Raw genomic sequence first — 16,714 nt, forward strand, 5'->3', positions numbered from 1 at the left:
AACATAACCCCAGTATTTTATGTTGGAATGATTGGTATTGATTAGTGCCTTTTGATATGTTGTTTTTTTTATATTGTGTTTTTATATTGGCTCATACTTGGCACAGGATACACAAGAGACAGACAATTTAGCTTTTTCTTTGAAGTAGAAAAGAGGACCAAACTTAAAAGCTGTGCCGTATCCTTCTTTCAGAGATACCTGATATTCCTGCTTCTAGAGAATGACATGTTTTTACTTTTTCATACTGTGTCTGTGTTTGTATGCATCTGCGCTTGCAGAGTTGTAAAAACGTCTTAACACTGCTTACCTGATCCAAGATGGCTTCTTCATCTTCCTAGCCAGTCCCACGGCCACTTACAAACACGCATAATGCACCCTACGCCACAAACTCAACACGACTACACGCTTAGACACAACTTATTACGACGGCCCATACTGTACCTTGAAACCAGCTCAAGTGTGTTTGTGCCTGTATTGGTATGGGTGCGTGTGTGTGTGTGTGTGTGTGTGTACAAAAGCCTTTGCTTCTGGTACATACAAGGGTTTGAAAGAGGACGCCCTCTCGTTGTCTAAACAGGATTTATGCACAGCCCGGGCCCCCTGCTACCGTTTGATTTGATAAGCTTTTTTTATATTTTTAAAATCAATATGTAATCCTATGCAGAGGATTAGCCCCTCACACTCCCCACCCCCTCACATGTGTACATCTATCTGGGCTTTGTGGCGCGTCAGGCCAGTGTGCTCCAGACCCTGATTGATAAGGTACACCGCCTATCACATGGGCCTCGCTTCATGATGTCAACTCTTTCAGGGCAACACACAGCACTCTCAGGAGTGCAACCTGTCGTAAGGAACCCCCTCTAGGGAATGGAAGGGTTTAAGTTTTAAACAGAGCACATAATCATTTTGAATGTTTCTATACGTTGATATGCTGAGTGTTATTTGACTCTGCCTTCATGGCACATGCTTTTAATTTTCTGTATGAAATATATGCATTTGAATAAAGTACAGCTTGCTGTTGGCTGAGCGTTGTAACACAGTAGAATGGCTGTGAGTAAATACACAGACACATTCTGTTATGGAGCGTAACCGCTTAGAAAACGGCTCATGTCATATATATTGCCGTATAAATGAACCTACAGCTTATGACTTTCTTTTTTCTTTCCATTGATGTCACTGACAGAAACGACCTGGTTATGTTATGGGAAATCAGGATGACGAATAAGAAGCATCGGTTAAGGGGCTGTTTTTTTATTATTATTATTTCTATGAATGACACCGAGCTCGGTGCTGTCGGCCATGTTGGCCCCGGTGCCCTCCCTCCTACCGCACCCTCTTTGTCTCCTGATGCCATTTGGCCCCTGGCCAAAACACACGGCAGACCCTTCCACCATCAAGAGACAATATAGAGATGAAGAGGGGAGAGAGACATACAAACAGACATGTAGAATTAGAGAGGGAGGGACACACACAGACGAGAGAGAGAGCCCCAAAGACACTGAGAGAGAGACAGTAAAGTCCTCAATGTGCCTTTATTTGTTTTAGTACCTGCTTTGAACCACTCTCGATAAACTCTGATATGAGCCATTCAATCTGTGTGTGTGTGTGTGTGTGTGTGTGTGTGTGTGTGTGTGTGTGTGTGTGTGTGTGTGTGTGTGTGTGTGTGTGTGTGTGTGTGTGTGTGTGTGTGTGTGTGTGTGTGAGTGAGAGACCAGAATGTGGTTGAATTTGGGGCAGCACTGCACACAATCTTTCTGTGTCTGTCCTCCCGCTATCTTGTGTCTCTCTCTCTCTCTCTCTCTCTCTCTCTCTCTCTCTCTCTCTCTCTCTCTCTCTCTCTCTCTCCCTTTAAGAAGGGCATGGGAGCAGTTGCACACTTGAATACATTTAGGCTTGTGTGCAGTGTGTGGGGGGGGGCGTATTTGAACCGTCACATTCCTGTGTGGCTTGTGCATACTCACATGGTTACCATTCTGCCAAGGCTGTCTGAATAAGCAGCGACCATGTGAGTCTCAACGCGACACGCCCCCATCAGAAGGGGGTGGGGGGGTGGTTGTTAATCCACAAGAATTGCACTCTGCCTTTTTTCTCACCCTCAATCACTCCATAAGTGACTCTCATTTCTCCCGTTCACTCTTCCTCTCTTTCTGTCCTTTATTTCTCTTCTCTCTATCCCTCTCAGTATTTCTCTCTCTTGCCATCGCTGTCTCTTTTTTTCTCTCTCTCGCCCTCTGTCTCTCGTTCTCTTCCTGATTTGCTGTCCTCCCTCTTTATATGGTGGGCGGTGGTGTGTGTTGTGTTTTTTTCCCCCTGGGTGTCTTGTTACCCAGAGTGCTTTGCTCCCATCTCTGTTCGGTCTCCATTATTGTTTACCTTCCTAATGAGGGGGGCGGGACTCGGCTACCTCTGATTGACAGCAGTACTTTACCCCAATTCTGTGCTGCTAACAACCCCCCCCCCCCCTTAACTGCCAACCACCTGACCTTAGCTTTCTGCCCTGGATGTTCTCAAGGAGCAATACTTTTTCAGTGATAATTGTATTTTACTTGTTTCGGTTTGGTACTTTCTTTTGTCTTAAAAGCTGTTAAGCCGTTTCTTGTGGACTCTTGAGATGGATTTAAGAAGGATATTCTAGTATAGCGATCAACTTGAGTACTGACCTAGACCTAGTGACTTCTATGGACCAGTTAGTATACTACACTTTCCACTCAAATTCCTTTTCTTCCCTTTGCTAATTGTTTTTTTTATTAATCGGTAAACATTAGAGCTCTCTACATTTTTGGCATATTTGAAGTATTAGTCTGTCTTCAAAGGGCCACGATGAAGAAGGATTTCCCAGAGAGAGAAGGAAGGGGAGGGAATGAAAGGGGAGAAATAAGGAATGAAAGCACCAAGGAGGAAGAGCCAAATATTGGGACTGTGTTCATTTCGCTCTGTGGTCGACTTCAAAGGGATGACCAGGACCAATGAAAAAAGAGCTTTCAGGACAAACACACTGAGCACAGCGTGACACACCAACCCAGCCTCTCACTCCCACACACACACAACACAGAGCAAAGCACAACTTGACCCAACATGCAGAGGGGAGGGGGGGATATTTATTTTTAATAAAGCCATGCTTTATTTTTGGGGGGGGTGACATTTTACAGCTTTCTTTTTTCTGTCGGAATCAATAGGCGGTTAAATATTGATAGAGGGTTGAAGTTAAACGCTCCCTACAAGCCACAGAAGTCAAACGCCGCTCGGCTACATTTGAATCCTCACAGGGACAATGAAACCCCTCTCTGCCGCGCTCTCTCTCTCTCTCTCTCTCTCTCTCTCTCTCTCTCTCTCTCTCTCTCTCTCTCTCTCTCTCTCTCTCTCTCTCTCTCTCTCTCTCTCTTTCTCTCTCTCCCGCTCCCACTCTCTCTCTGTTTCTCCCTGTGTCTTTCCCTCTATCTTTCTCTCTCTATCTCCCGAGCTTTAAATATGACCAGGAGGTGCGAGTTCATAGAAATGTAATTCTGAGGTTCCTCAACACTATGATTCCAATCTACAGAACCCTAAATAGTATTTATCACATCATTGTCAGTTGTTTCTTCTGTTTGCCCCCTGCTTGGGCTTTTAATCGGACTCCCTCCTCCATGATGTTGGTCACTTTAGCAGATGGATCTTTATATACTATTAATATATATATATTAATAAGAGATGGAGCAGAGAGGGATGTCCTCACTGATCCTGAAAGCATCCTATATGTGTAAATCTAATGTTGGACGACAGATGTTTGAACCAACACTGGCTCAGCGGGGGGCCGGGGCCCACCTGCTCCCTCTGGGGCCCCCCCTCCACCTGAAGACCTGGAACACGCCCCAGCCCATCCACGTATTCCTAGCCATTAGGCTGTGTGTTTGGCTGTGTGTTTGTTGATCAGGGCATTAGGCTCTGGTGACGCAGAGTGGTTCTCAGGTGGGACCACTCCACCCTCGGCTCTAGGGCAGTTGGGATCCTAGGAGTCGCTTCGCATCAAAGGGACTCTGGCAGGGCTGGTCACAGTCTGCACTCAGTGGTCAGCTAACTGCTAGATGAACGTAGATGAACAGCAACAATGGAGGAGACCCTAGGCTCACCACATACGCAAACTCAGTAAGGTTTCATGTTGACATTTAATTTCATATATGACATTTGGCGGCAAATCTCGAAATTAATGTTGAATATGAAACTGATGTGGGGTCTCATCCAGCGTGCTCTCTGGAACAATTTGCTGCGGAGCAACAAATACATGACACCCTGAGAAGAAACCAGAGGGTATTATAATATGAGCACTAATGATATAAATGTGGTGTTGCAGCCATTGTTTAAGTGTCATCTGTTGGAAAAGCTGCATCAATTAGCTGTTAGTGAGTTGGATGTGCTGTGATGTTGGGATGTCACTGTGACTGTGCGTCTGTAGGGGAATATTTCAACTTTAGACCGTTCCTGACCAATCAGAGCGTCTCCTCCCTGATGGGTAAGGTGAGTCCATACTGTCACTCACAGGTGTGTGACATGCAACACTTATCAATGGCGAAGCAACGTAGGGAGGAGAGGTTTCGGGGATCTTGGTTTCAAAATCTTGCTCTCTTCTTCTGCTCTTTTCTGTTCAAATCACAATTTTTACCTCCAGCAGCTTTAATGGTAGATCTGATGGCACAATTTACATTATAAGAACACGACAAGAAAGAGTAGACAAGAAACACATGTTTAAATTTTTTCATTTTCATAGCTCACTGTTCCAGAGGAAGCTTGTCCCAACCCGATTTGTCCAGAGTGGAGCTCTACCTGGCCATGCCTGGCCACTCAAGGCAGTTAATTAGGGGCTGACCTTTGCCCCAAGCAGGGGCCAGTTCCCAGGCCCGGGCCTGTCTCCGGTCTGCGTTTGAGGAGGCGACCAAGCATTGAGTGATCTGAAGCTCTTTGGGGCACCTGCCGAAGCGTGTGACCACTTATGTCCTCCTGTGGTGACAACCTGCCTCTTGTTTGGGAAGCCTGGTTGGTAGTGCTCGGAGAGGTAGCTCCTCTGTGATAAAGGGCTCTGTGAGCCTTGAAACCTTGAAATCCTGCTCAGTCTCCAACCAGGGCGTGAACAAATACACATTCGCAACGCAAAGTTCCCAAGGAGTATCTGTGTGAGTGTGTGTGTGTGTCTGTGTCTGTGTCTGTGTCTGTGTCTGTATGTACTTCAGGAGGATCCCGATTGGTTACCCAATGTCAGTGTCCTAAAGTGTGTATAGACAATTTGCTGCTTGTGTGCAGCGTCCTGCAGCCGTCTACTTCCCTCTCACTTGACACTTTGAGTCAGATAAACATCCATCATCTCTGTACTTCTCAACTGTTTTATGGGATTACATTTGTTTCCAAAGAAACCTTGACCTAGGTCATACTCTGGGAGAAAAGGGTGCTTGTTTTCCACTTTGATTGATCAATCAAGGCAATTCAAGGTAATTCCAGGTCCTTGACGATGAGTCATGAGCCACAGTCCATCATGGTGGTCCACAGCTCCTCCCCTGTTGACCGTTTTCCTCCCTGTTTGTTTGATGGCTACAGACTGGCAGAAGACTGAGGCCCAGAAGAGACGCGAGCAGCTGCTACTGGATGAACTGGTGATACTGGTGAACAAGCGAGACGCTCTGGTCAGAGACCTGGATGCACAGGAGAAACAGTGAGTGAACCTCTGTCCCACCCCCACACCAAGACACAGACAGACAGAAAAACACGACCTTCACACCACCTCCACACCAACAGACAGACAGACAGACAGACAGACAGACAGACAGACAGACAGACAGACAGACGGACAGACAGACAGACAGCCACCAGAGCTCCCAAAAGGCCATGAGACCCCAGTAATGAAGGTCATATTGAATAGTCATCTATTATGCTTCACAGAAGTCATGATTCTCACAGTTGACCATTTAGCCTCACTCATTTTAAACTAACTAAATCGAAAAGCTAGCTAAAGCTTGCTCTAGTGGGTCTAAAAGTACTCTTTTGATAGCCTTGGGCTAGCTGTTAGCTAGGCCCTTCAGCTGATGGCTCAGTGGCTCTCACGCCCTGCACCGACGGCCATCGTTCCAGTGCGGGCACACCTGCATGGGCGGAGTCTGTGCGGGACCCGGCCCGTGTTGGCAGCTCTCTCTGCCAATGGGGGCCGGCTCTGGGCCGGGTCAGAGGTCAACACCCACCCACCCGCCCACTGCTAGGCCGCTCCACAGGTGGGCGCAGTGGTGCCGGTTACCGCGGTGCTCTAGCTGCGTACCGGACACCCCCCATGCCCCATGCCCATCCTACCACCTGCACCCCACTCTGACCCTGTGACCTTTGACCCCCCCTGTCCTACAGGGCGGAGGACGACGAGCACCTGGAGAGGATTCTGGAACAGAACAAAGGCAAGATGACCAAGAAGGAGGAGAAGTGTGTCCTCCAGTGATCGACAACGGACAAATGTAGCCCATATGATAATGTATTATTATTACTATTATGATGATTGTGGATGGAGTGGCTCTCCCAGAGGTTTCTACCCTGTTTCTTCAACCCTGACCTGGTTGTTGTTTTTGGTCTCAAGGCCTTTTGCCCGGTTTATACTGAACAAAACTCTCCTGATTATATACTGCCTTTTTATTTGAAAGGAACTTATTATTCTCTTAACCACAAAAGGTACGTGTGTTACGTAATTGCACACCAGAGGTAAAGCGTAGCATGGACGGCTCCAATGAGACTCGACTGACAAATATATGTTGCATCTTATAATGTTTGAACCCAACGCAGAGCTGTGTCATGGAAATGCACATGTGTTTTGAATCATTTTTTAAATGTGTTACCGTTAAAGAGATGTGTTATTTCGAGGTACAACAAACGTTTTTTTCTGACATCTCAGTTGGGGGAAGTGTTAAAAAAACGAATGTTATAACAGTATCTTTAATTTACATTCATTACTTGACTGTGTAACTTTTAATTACTTCTATTCACAAAGTTTTTACTTGTTGTAAAATGTCTTGAAGGGTAACACGTTATCCTTCATAAATCCCAACTTCCCCTTATTTACTCAAAAGCGTTTACCAACCAATTTGGAGCTGGATCCTGGTGATAGTGGACGGGAGAGCAAAGTGCTTTTAACCTTGTATTATTTTATCACAGCTTTGGCAAGGAACTTCCAAAAAAAAAAAAAAAATCTTCTGGATTCACGCGGCCGAAAGTAGGCTAAAATAAAAAATATTTATTGCGGTTTTTCGTGAGAGCTGCTTGTAAAGTACCGTTATAATCATGCACACTCAACATCTTTGTATTTATTGTATAGTGGGGGGAAAACAATGCTTTCACGTGCGATATCTTTTAGTTCCACATTTGGCTGTCTTCATTTGTAAACATGATCTGTTTATTTATTCTGTCATAACCCAAGTCTTCAATAAAGATGCTTTCATACTCCATTCATTTATATTGTCTTTGCTGCTTTAAGTTCCAATCGCCTGTTGTCTTTTCCCTTTGTACACAATTAAATGTGTTTCCATTGTGAAGGATTTCTTTTTTAGATTCATTGGCACGTTTTGTTATTCAACCTAAAATAAGGCTACCTTGCGTCAATCATTTCCGTGCCTAATTTATTGCGGAATACTTTTGAATATAGGCCTGAATATAAAACAAGTGCGTCGCTTTTCATTTATTATTTACCATTGTTCATAAACATCCCAGAAGATCAACTAAGTGTCCTCGGTTGCTTCATTTCAAACAACAAAAGCTGTAAAGTGATTAAAAAGCAGCCGGCTGTCCTGTGCGTCTCAGGCTGCACCGCTTTTAAGAAACGCGCTTTCTTATTATTATTAACTTCTTATACTCCACTTCTCTCTGACTCCCGAGTGGGTAGCGCCTGAGCGTTACGTTTGGTTCAACGTCCGGGTAGACCCCGCTCCTCGGATAGAGATTAAATAAATCACTTTGTAGCCCTTAAAGCAGAGCCTTCTCGGCCGGTCCTCCGCCGGGCTAAGCCAAGAGGACCGGGGAGGTTCGGGTGGACCCGCTTCCCTCGGCTCAGTGAGGAGGATGGCTTGTGACAGCAGACGTCCTGCCTGCCGTGTTAATAGTTTCTGGTCACAACTCGGCTTGGCGCTCACTGTACATCCGTCCCCTAAGGCGCTTTGTTTTATTTGTATTATACTGCAGTTATCACGGGGGGCTATAATCGGACGGATAAAGCGGCGCGTAATGGAGCTCACCCCACATTATACACCAGTATAATATATATATATATAGGCTATATATATATATAATTTACAGCGTCTGTTTACCGCCACGAGAAACCAGCGAGCGCCTTCAAAAGGCACCGATTATAATAATAATAATAATAATAATAATAATAATAATGATAATGATAATAATAATGATAATAATGGTGATAATAATAATGATGATAATAATAATGATATGCAGCCTGCTGCTGGACATCTGAACAGACCATGACCGCCAGAAACATCAGAGAGCAAATTATCTCGCTACTTATCTCTTTGAGATTCATTTAAATTGACACATTGAAGACGAATTGCATTATTTTTTTCTTATGTCAAATTTTATATTAATGAAGACAGGCTAAAAAAAAAATATTCTGATTCTATTTTATTTTGTAGTTTATATAGCCTACCTTATTAAATTGACAAGAAATACCAAAAAGAAGGCAGTATAATTTATTTCTCCATGAAGTATTGTTTCTATAATAACATAGTGTCTGCGAGGCCTTAATAATCCAACTGAGGCACCCCATCCGTGTCATGACAGACAATTAACATTACATTTTATACAAATAAAATGAATAATGAATCCAATGTTTCTTACCTCTGTCACATGTCAGAGCAGCTCGTGTGATGCTCCTGTGGAAGTGCTGTGTTGCAGATGAGATGTGAGCTATATTACAGTGTGTACCAGCGGTCTGAAAGGCGCACTGAAACCCGGGGCTTGGGTTCTCCAGCCTCGTGGTGACGACAGTCCTCGGGCCAGAGGATGGATTATCTCCTGAGCATTGTGTCTGGAGCACTTTGATGTCTCCGGCCTCCCTCGCAGGTGCGGAGCCCTGGTCTGCGGCCGGACGTCTTCCCTGCGCCCCAGACGGTACCAAATGAACCCTCTCCACGTCCCTCTCTCCCGGCTCTTTACAATATCCTATTTTATGCATCGACGTTTTAATAAGCACCGACAACATCCGCGGAGCCGCCACTGCAATCCTGCCGGCTAAAGGAACCTTTCCCCCTCCTCTCCTGCTCCCTAATCCCAGGCTTTACCAGCTCAGCATTAAGAAAAACCGACTGCAATTTGGGATTAGACAAAATACTCTTATTACAAAAGGTTGGTGCAACTTGATAACTTGATACTTGTTCAGGATTTATCTCGGGGTCTTACATCAGGAATAGCAAAAATAATTCTGGGGGACAGAACAGAATAACGTGTGGCTTTGTGTTGTTGTTGTGTCACCGTGTGTGTGTGTGTGTGTGTGTGTGTGTGTGTGTGTGTGTGTGTGTGTGTGTGTGTGTGTGTGTGTGTGTGTGTGTGTGTGTGCGTGTGCGTGTGCGTGTGTGTGTGTTGAATGTGGTGCATAATTTAACCAGGCTCGGTGTTCCTGGTGAGGGCGGTGGGTGAGAGGCTGGCTGATGGAATTTGGTTCATAGTTTGGCCTTAAGTTGGGCCCCGGGGCCCTCTGGCTGATTAGAGACTGGAGAAAGCTGGGGCCCCCCCTGCTCCCCAGCACCACTGCCTTCACACAACTAAAATAACCCGGGTCCTTTTGGTCTGCCGACCATTGAAGGCTTACGGCGGCGCCTAGATTGTCTCTCAAAGTGCTCTCGTCGATGACTTTAAAGTTGTATAGGACAAGCAAAGCCTCCCCTCTGATTGGCCGAACCCACATGAGTAAGAAATGTAATTTCGTTCCTGTGGCGGTCTCTTTGAACATTAGCTCGCTTTCAGCTCGGGCCGCAATTAGAAGAGATGATTTTGAGGCCTCGTGGTGTCCTGAGAACATCTCCGCGACCCCCGCTCCATCGAGAGGGACCACCGCCGCCTCCCCAGGCTTCTCCCACAGCTCGGCCTCAGAGGCTGTAGTTTCGGCCTCAGAGGCTGTAGTCACATAGGTTTGAGCATAAAACACTTGCTCTTTGATTCAATGATCATAGTTCTCTTTGAGTCCTTGATTTCATTTTTCTTTTTCTCATGGAGTTTCTGGTGGATTATTCTCCCCGTTCCCTCAGTGTGTCCGAGGTTGGTCCCTGTTAAACTTTGCGTAAACCATCCTCAAATGTCTTTCTAAGTGTGGATTTCATCTCATTCATATGCATTAGCCCGGGTTAACAATACAATTTGAAAAAAAAAAATAGTTACATCTACTTCTCCATATTTGGTTTAATTATTTTTCTGATAGTCTATATATTATAAAATTGGTTATTTTATTTTTAAAGAAATAGTCCCACGCTATCTATTATTTCCTCAGCGTTCCAAGACCTCCAGAAAGCAGTGGTTTACTACTGCTGTTGTTCATAAAGCAAATAAAGCTTCTCCCCACATCTATAATTACCTTCATCATTTACTCTTGGGTTACATATCCGTCATTTTGGATCGAAAATATAAAAATATGCCTATTTGTTATCTTAAATATGTAATTGTTTTATTTCGAAGTAATGACGTATACTTTCTAATTACTAATTCACTCTTATTTAAGTAGGGCCTAATTAGCCTAGCCTACATTCCAATTGTTGTTGGGAAAAAACGTATACTAGGCTCGCACTAACTCTGCTTTATACTAACTTTCCTTTAACTATTATTTTCTGCTGGGCCGACAGGATGATTTGATGCGTTGTTGTGGTGCCACTTCAACAGATCAAACGTTTTCATTAAGAGCCCATATCTTTAGTTTAAGATACACTATGTAACTATCAGGTTGCTTGGGTTGATCTTTGCTGCTATTTCACTCCACTTTCCCCACTTCACGGACTTTTAAATGCCTTAAATAGGAATACAGAAACACAGAGCTCATACGCTGTGTGGAGGCGCTTTGGGCCCATGGAGGATTTCCATCTTGCTCAGATCAGTCCGGACCGACGGGGGAGGGGCATACCAGCCTGTTCCCCCGCGCCGATTGGCTGTCACTTCTGCCTGTCATTGCACACGTGGTCCCTGATTGGCTCGGAGCAGGCGGAACGGCAGGTGCCCTATGCTCATAGAGGGGTGGGGAAGATAGAAGGTGATCAATCCCCACCGTCTACACTAGCCCCTTAACACAGTGACACACACACAACCACCAGCCCGGGCAAATTAGTTTGATTTATTTGGTCGGAAATCCCGGAAACATTTGGCACCACAACACAGGAGGACGTGTATGCACGTGTCGCTGATCAGTTTGGCTCAGTCTGGTCTTCATGTTCCTCGGCGATCTGCTGTATTTGTTTTCAAGTGAGTCGACGGACTTCCCTTCCCTACTTCCTCTACTTCTGGATATTTACTCTGCTGCTGCTGGCCTCCTGCAAGGCTCCCGGACGGACGCCTCGGACAAGGGAAGGATCCCCCAAAGGTAGGCCACTTCGTCAGAGTTGTCAACATAACAAGGACTCTTATATCTGGTTCTGTGTTCAGTGGAGAGAGCGAGCTGCGGGGTGACAATAACCAGTGGAAATGGGACAGGGTCGCTGCAAAGGGAGTTGGAAAGTTGCCTAATTCAATAATCAATGTGTATGTGTTTCCATTCACCCCTAATATTCATTTGACATTATGAGAAGGATCTATTAATGGTCACGACGATTACCAACAAGCAAAATGAGTTAATTGCAGGTGACTAATATACAGATACACTGAGCCTATTTTTTATTTCATATTATTCCAATCCAGTCATGCATATATGTGTTTCTTGGAGGGCGACTGGCCATTCCAAAGTCTCGAGCACTTAGAGGAGATAATTGAAGAGGCTAGTTTGGGTTTTAGTTAATTTGTTTGGCTGATAAGGACCTTGTGAAGCGGCTCTCCCCGGAGGTGTCATCTCATTATAATTGAGTTCATTTGAAAGAAGAAGTCTCCTTTTCCACGTCGCTCATGCGATACTGAACACCAAGTTAGGGAGACGTCCCGCAGACCGCGGCGGCTCGAGCCCCTCCACCCATACGGCCTTATTGATCAGTGAGGTTGGATTTGGTCCTCATAGGGTCAGAGGATGAATATAGAATTCATGATCAATGTTGGGCTATTTATTTTTCTTAGAAATACAAATGTAAACGAAATAATTAAATTCAGTGGGCTTCTCCCTACTTTATTCAACAAAACGTATATACCTAAATAAGTGGCTGTTGATTGCATATTGAAGTATGATTGAAGGTTTAGTAATGGCCTGTTTTTGCCGCTGTAAGGCCTATTATTAGTAAGGATGTTGGTATGACCCTGGCTGCCCTGACCGATGGGCTACAGGACTTATTGTGGACGTTGATTTACTAAAAGACTCAAACTGCAAAGTCACCCGTGAAACGGGAAATAAACTGATTCGTTTTAATAACTTCTGAAGCCACTTTGAGTTTTTGTCAGTTCTTAATTTTGAATTGACCAAGTAACAAATTATGTGCGTTTACATGGAATTGAATCTACCAAAACACATTAGTGTTTACATTTAAAAAGGGTTTTATTTTTACGTTGAAATATGAATTGGAAACGGATGCTATTTTCTAATTTACAGACTGGAACACATATTATCTCAGAGTGTAGGCCTACATGCCTGCAATATTTTTTAAAAGGCCCAACTCTTTCTGGGCTTAATAATAATAAATAATAAATGGCCTTCACATTATAAGGTCATGTCGGTGGTCCTCAGCAGTCATGTTGGGGCTATTGGGGATAACTACATGTCTCCATATTATTAATATTATTAACTTTGTACGTGGTAATCTATGCCTGTTATAACCAAGTAATAGAACATTTATTTTTCATTTCCTATTTGTCGCTGCTCCTTCAACTTGTGTATCATATATATTATTATATATTATAGGCTACCTATTTAAAAATGTCGTTGACATAGTGTAAATTACATTTTAATAGTATTTAAAAATTAACATTAGTTACATTAGAATTATCCACATGCGTAGGTGCATTACGTTAAGATTGTAAACGGTAAAGTGGATAGGTGAACTGTTATTATGCTCAAGGGTGTAAAAAAACCTGCTCCATTCCAATCTAGCAAATCCTTGGAGATGTGTAAAACACAATCCATGATTATTTGAGCAGTCACATTTAATTAAGACAACAAAGGAGATTGTCCGCGTTTTTATGTCGCGTGACATAACGAAACGACCAGCTGTGAGTGGCCTTCCTTTTTAATCTCCGCCTCTCCTCTGAAGCACCGTATATCTAATATTTATTTCTCTTTCGTTGATTTGCAGTAAACTGCATCGGCCCTTCTCCCGTCAAGCTGCAACATCGGGGGAAATCCAACTATTGGCAAGATCTGGGGGGACCCGTGACTGCCTCTAGCATGATGTCATACCTCAAACAGCCCCCCTACGGCATGAACGGCCTGGGGCTGAGCGGCACGGCCATGGACCTGCTGCACCCGTCAGTAGGATACCCAGGTAGGCGTGTGTGCGCGTGTGTGCGTGTGTGTGTGTGTGTGTGTGTGTGTGTGTGTGTGTGTGTGTGTGTGTGTGTGTGTGTGTGTGTGTGTGTGTGTGTGTGTGTGTGTGTGTGTGTGTGTGTGTGTGTGTGTGTGTGTTAGAATGCCCGTGTCATATAGGTGGCAAGTACCTTCAATTTTTATTTAGGGCTTTAGGTCATGGTCACAAAGTCTTTGAAATATTAGTGTGTGCGTTCCTTCATTAACAAGTGTTTTGATGCTCCTCTCCAGCGACCCCCAGAAAGCAGCGCCGGGAGCGGACCACCTTCACCCGCTCCCAGCTGGACATCCTGGAGTCCCTGTTCGGTAAAACTCGCTACCCGGATATTTTCATGCGTGAGGAGGTGGCACTGAAGATCAACCTGCCAGAGTCCAGGGTGCAGGTAAACAACAACATCTGTACTTGCTATTAGACATCAGTCCAAGAGGAAATTGGGCAACATGGCGCATTAGGATTTTTGGCTTCTGATTCAATATTTCTCACCCACACCTTTGTACAGATCAGGTCAGACTATGAGCACATGTTGGTATCTTCTGCACAGTGTTCTAGAGGGTGGGAGTTGGATAGACCTGGAGAGCTGTACTTTACCGCCTCTCCGTACTGTAGTAACGCATCGGTCCCACGTGTCTCGTGGAGCTGGGTGTAAGGGGGGGACCGAGGCCAGCCTTCCCCCAGCAACCTCCCGGTCGGAGGCTGCGTGTGAAACACAATGCTGAGCACCGCGCAGCTCTAGAGTTACCCTGCTGAGCGGGGAAAGCTGATAGCCTGTTATCCTAGCGTGCCGTGTACCAGTTCCGACATTGGACGCTGACAGGCCCAGGCCGAAGGGGCCGGGGCAGAGCTGAACCCGCAGCCTTAATAACCCTCCGTAGTGTCCTCCAACATGGCCGCTCGGCCTCCATTTCCCCTCCGAGGCCCCGGCCCCTGGGCGTGTTGTGTGTGTTGTGTGTGTGTTTGTGCCGGTGGCTCACTCTGGGCGTGTGTTGTGCTCCTAGGTGTGGTTCAAGAACCGCCGGGCCAAGTGCCGGCAGCAGCAGCAGAGCGGCAGCAGCGCCAAGGCCCGGCCTGCCAAGAAGAAGTCGTCCCCGGCCCGTGAGAGCACGGGCTCGGAGAGCAGCGGGCAGTTCACCCCGCCCCCGGTCTCCAGCACCGGCTCCCTGTCCTCCTCCTCCTCCACCTCCTCCTCCTCGGCCAACCACGCCGGGGCGGCGGCGGCGGGGCTGCTTGGCGGCGGCGGCGGCAGCGGCGGCGGCGCCTCCTCCGCCTCCATCGGCGCCGTCTCCTCCATCTGGAGCCCGGCCATCTCCCCAGGCAACGGCCCCGCCGGGGCGGCGTCCGCGGGCGCGCCCCCGCTGCCCGAGCCGGGCCCGGCGGTGTCCAACGCCTCATGCATGCAGCGGTCGGTGGCGGGGGCCTCAGCCGCCTCCTCCTACCCCATGGCCTACAACCAGACGGCGGGCTACGGCCAGGGCTACCCCGCCCCCTCCGGCTCCTACTTCAGCGGGGTGGACTGCGGCTCCTACCTGGCACCCATGCACTCCCACCACCACCACCACGCCCACCAGCTCAGCCCCATGGCGGCCTCGTCCATGCCGGGCCACCCGCACCACCACCACCACCACATCGGGCAGGCCTCTGCGGCAGGCCACCACCACCCCCACCACCCCCACCATCAGCCCTACGGCGGCTCCGGGCTGGCCTTCAACGGCTCGGACTGCCTGGATTACAAAGAGCAGACTGCCGCCTCCTCGTGGAAGCTCAACTTCAACGCCTCGGACTGCTTGGACTACAAGGACCAGGCCTCCTGGAGGTTCCAGGTCTTGTGATCCACTTTTTTTTATGCCCCCTTATAGTGTTTTTGTTTTTAAGAACAAAAAAAGAATTATGAACCATTATATACCAAACTAGTAGCAGGAACCTTGGCCATTGGTACGCCGTCTCCCGATCAGAAAGGGTTGTTAAAAAAAGAAAAAGAAAAAAAAAACTCCCACGAGGCCCTATGAAGTGAAAAGAGTGAACTTGATCAGGAGCAGCTGCGTGGTTTGCCGGTGAGGAGGAGTGGGGTTCTAAAGCGCCCTTGGGATGACCTGACGTCGCTACTGTTCTCACAACCCTGTCTGAACCAAACATCTTTGGATCTCCACCAGCGCTCTGGCTCTCGCGAAGGACGTGCGTCTGGAACCGCGGTAAACGGGCCTCACTCAGTGCGCAGTGCGCACGCGCCGCCTGCACCGCGCGCTCTTTACCTCGACCCTATGAATCATGTACAGTTCTTATGTCTTATTTTAGATGAGAGATTTTAGTCGGCTACGTTAAGGAGCTGAGATATGTAAATATGTATTTGGGTCAGTTACAATGACCACGTTGATTTTGTTTCTGAATTTGAAAATGGTTTATTACGACTTTGGAAAAAAAAAAAGGATGTAAATGTCTTTCCCGATATTCTAAAGAGAACAAATTGGCTACAATGTTAAATTTTTACACTTTTATTGATAATAATAAAGAAAAGGGTACCTTTTTTGAAGTTAAAATGTCTGAAAACCTAAAATATATAAATACAAAATATACTGAAATGATCAGGTACAATGTATTCACTGCTATTAATTAGTAATAATTAATATTTTTCTCAAGACACCTGACTTGGGCAGTGTCAAATGTGATATGTCCTACTTTAACAGCAGCACTTGACTTGATACCGAAGTCAAATCATTTGCAGGAATGTGTTTTTATTATCCCAACATGACAGTGAACCGTTGAATGTATCTTAAGACGACCATCCTTGCATATGTTCACACAATAAAGATCCGTTAACACGTCTTTTTCCTCCGATGACTTTGTGTGTGTGTGTGTGTGTGTGTGTGTGTGTGTGTGTGTGTGTGTGTGTGTGTGTGTGTGTGTGTGTGTGTGTGTGTGTGTGTGTGTGTGTGTGTGTGTGTGTGTGTGTGTGTGTGTGTGTGTGTGTGTGTGTGTGTGACCCAATTTGAAACGTAGTTTTAGATGAAAGGTGACACGGAGCTTGGTTGCTCTATTAGCGTTAGATTAAAGTGTTCTCATTTGAACTAGTCACACTTTTGTTT

General features: G+C 46.1%; 2 protein-coding genes and 1 long non-coding RNA gene across 5 annotated transcripts in view; 2 read left to right on the top strand and 1 right to left on the bottom strand.

The window, feature by feature from the left end:
- Window positions 1-7,442, top strand: part of ehbp1 (EH domain binding protein 1) — a 140,095-nt gene extending 132,653 nt beyond the window's left edge. For 2 of the 3 annotated variants that reach the window (XM_030378366.1, XM_030378367.1), the window contains 2 exons: window positions 5,563-5,677; window positions 6,358-6,779. In XM_030378366.1, the coding sequence (XP_030234226.1) occupies window positions 5,563-5,677; window positions 6,358-6,445 (203 nt within the window). In that variant the 3' untranslated portion in view covers window positions 6,446-6,779. Of the gene's footprint in view, window positions 1-5,562; window positions 5,678-6,357 lie in introns of all 3 variants that reach the window. The other variant, XM_030378365.1, reaches the window with a different exon arrangement.
- Window positions 5,336-9,389, bottom strand: LOC115559547 (uncharacterized). Its single transcript, XR_003979603.1, has 2 exons — window positions 8,839-9,389; window positions 5,336-5,657 (listed from the first exon to the last, which is right to left on the bottom strand). It is a non-coding gene; the product is annotated as an uncharacterized LOC115559547 (long non-coding RNA).
- Window positions 9,390-11,171: 1,782 nt separating this feature from the next.
- otx1 (orthodenticle homeobox 1) lies at window positions 11,172-16,453 on the top strand. Its single transcript, XM_030379979.1, has 4 exons — window positions 11,172-11,560; window positions 13,407-13,595; window positions 13,868-14,019; window positions 14,633-16,453. Exons 2-4 carry the CDS (start codon window positions 13,499-13,501, stop codon window positions 15,461-15,463), a joined length of 1,080 nt encoding a protein of 359 aa, XP_030235839.1. The 5' UTR covers window positions 11,172-11,560; window positions 13,407-13,498; the 3' UTR covers window positions 15,464-16,453.
- Window positions 16,454-16,714: the final 261 nt, after the last annotated feature.

This window comes from Gadus morhua, chromosome 15 (genome assembly GCF_902167405.1).
Source record: "Gadus morhua chromosome 15, gadMor3.0, whole genome shotgun sequence".
NCBI lineage: Eukaryota > Metazoa > Chordata > Actinopteri > Gadiformes > Gadidae > Gadus > Gadus morhua.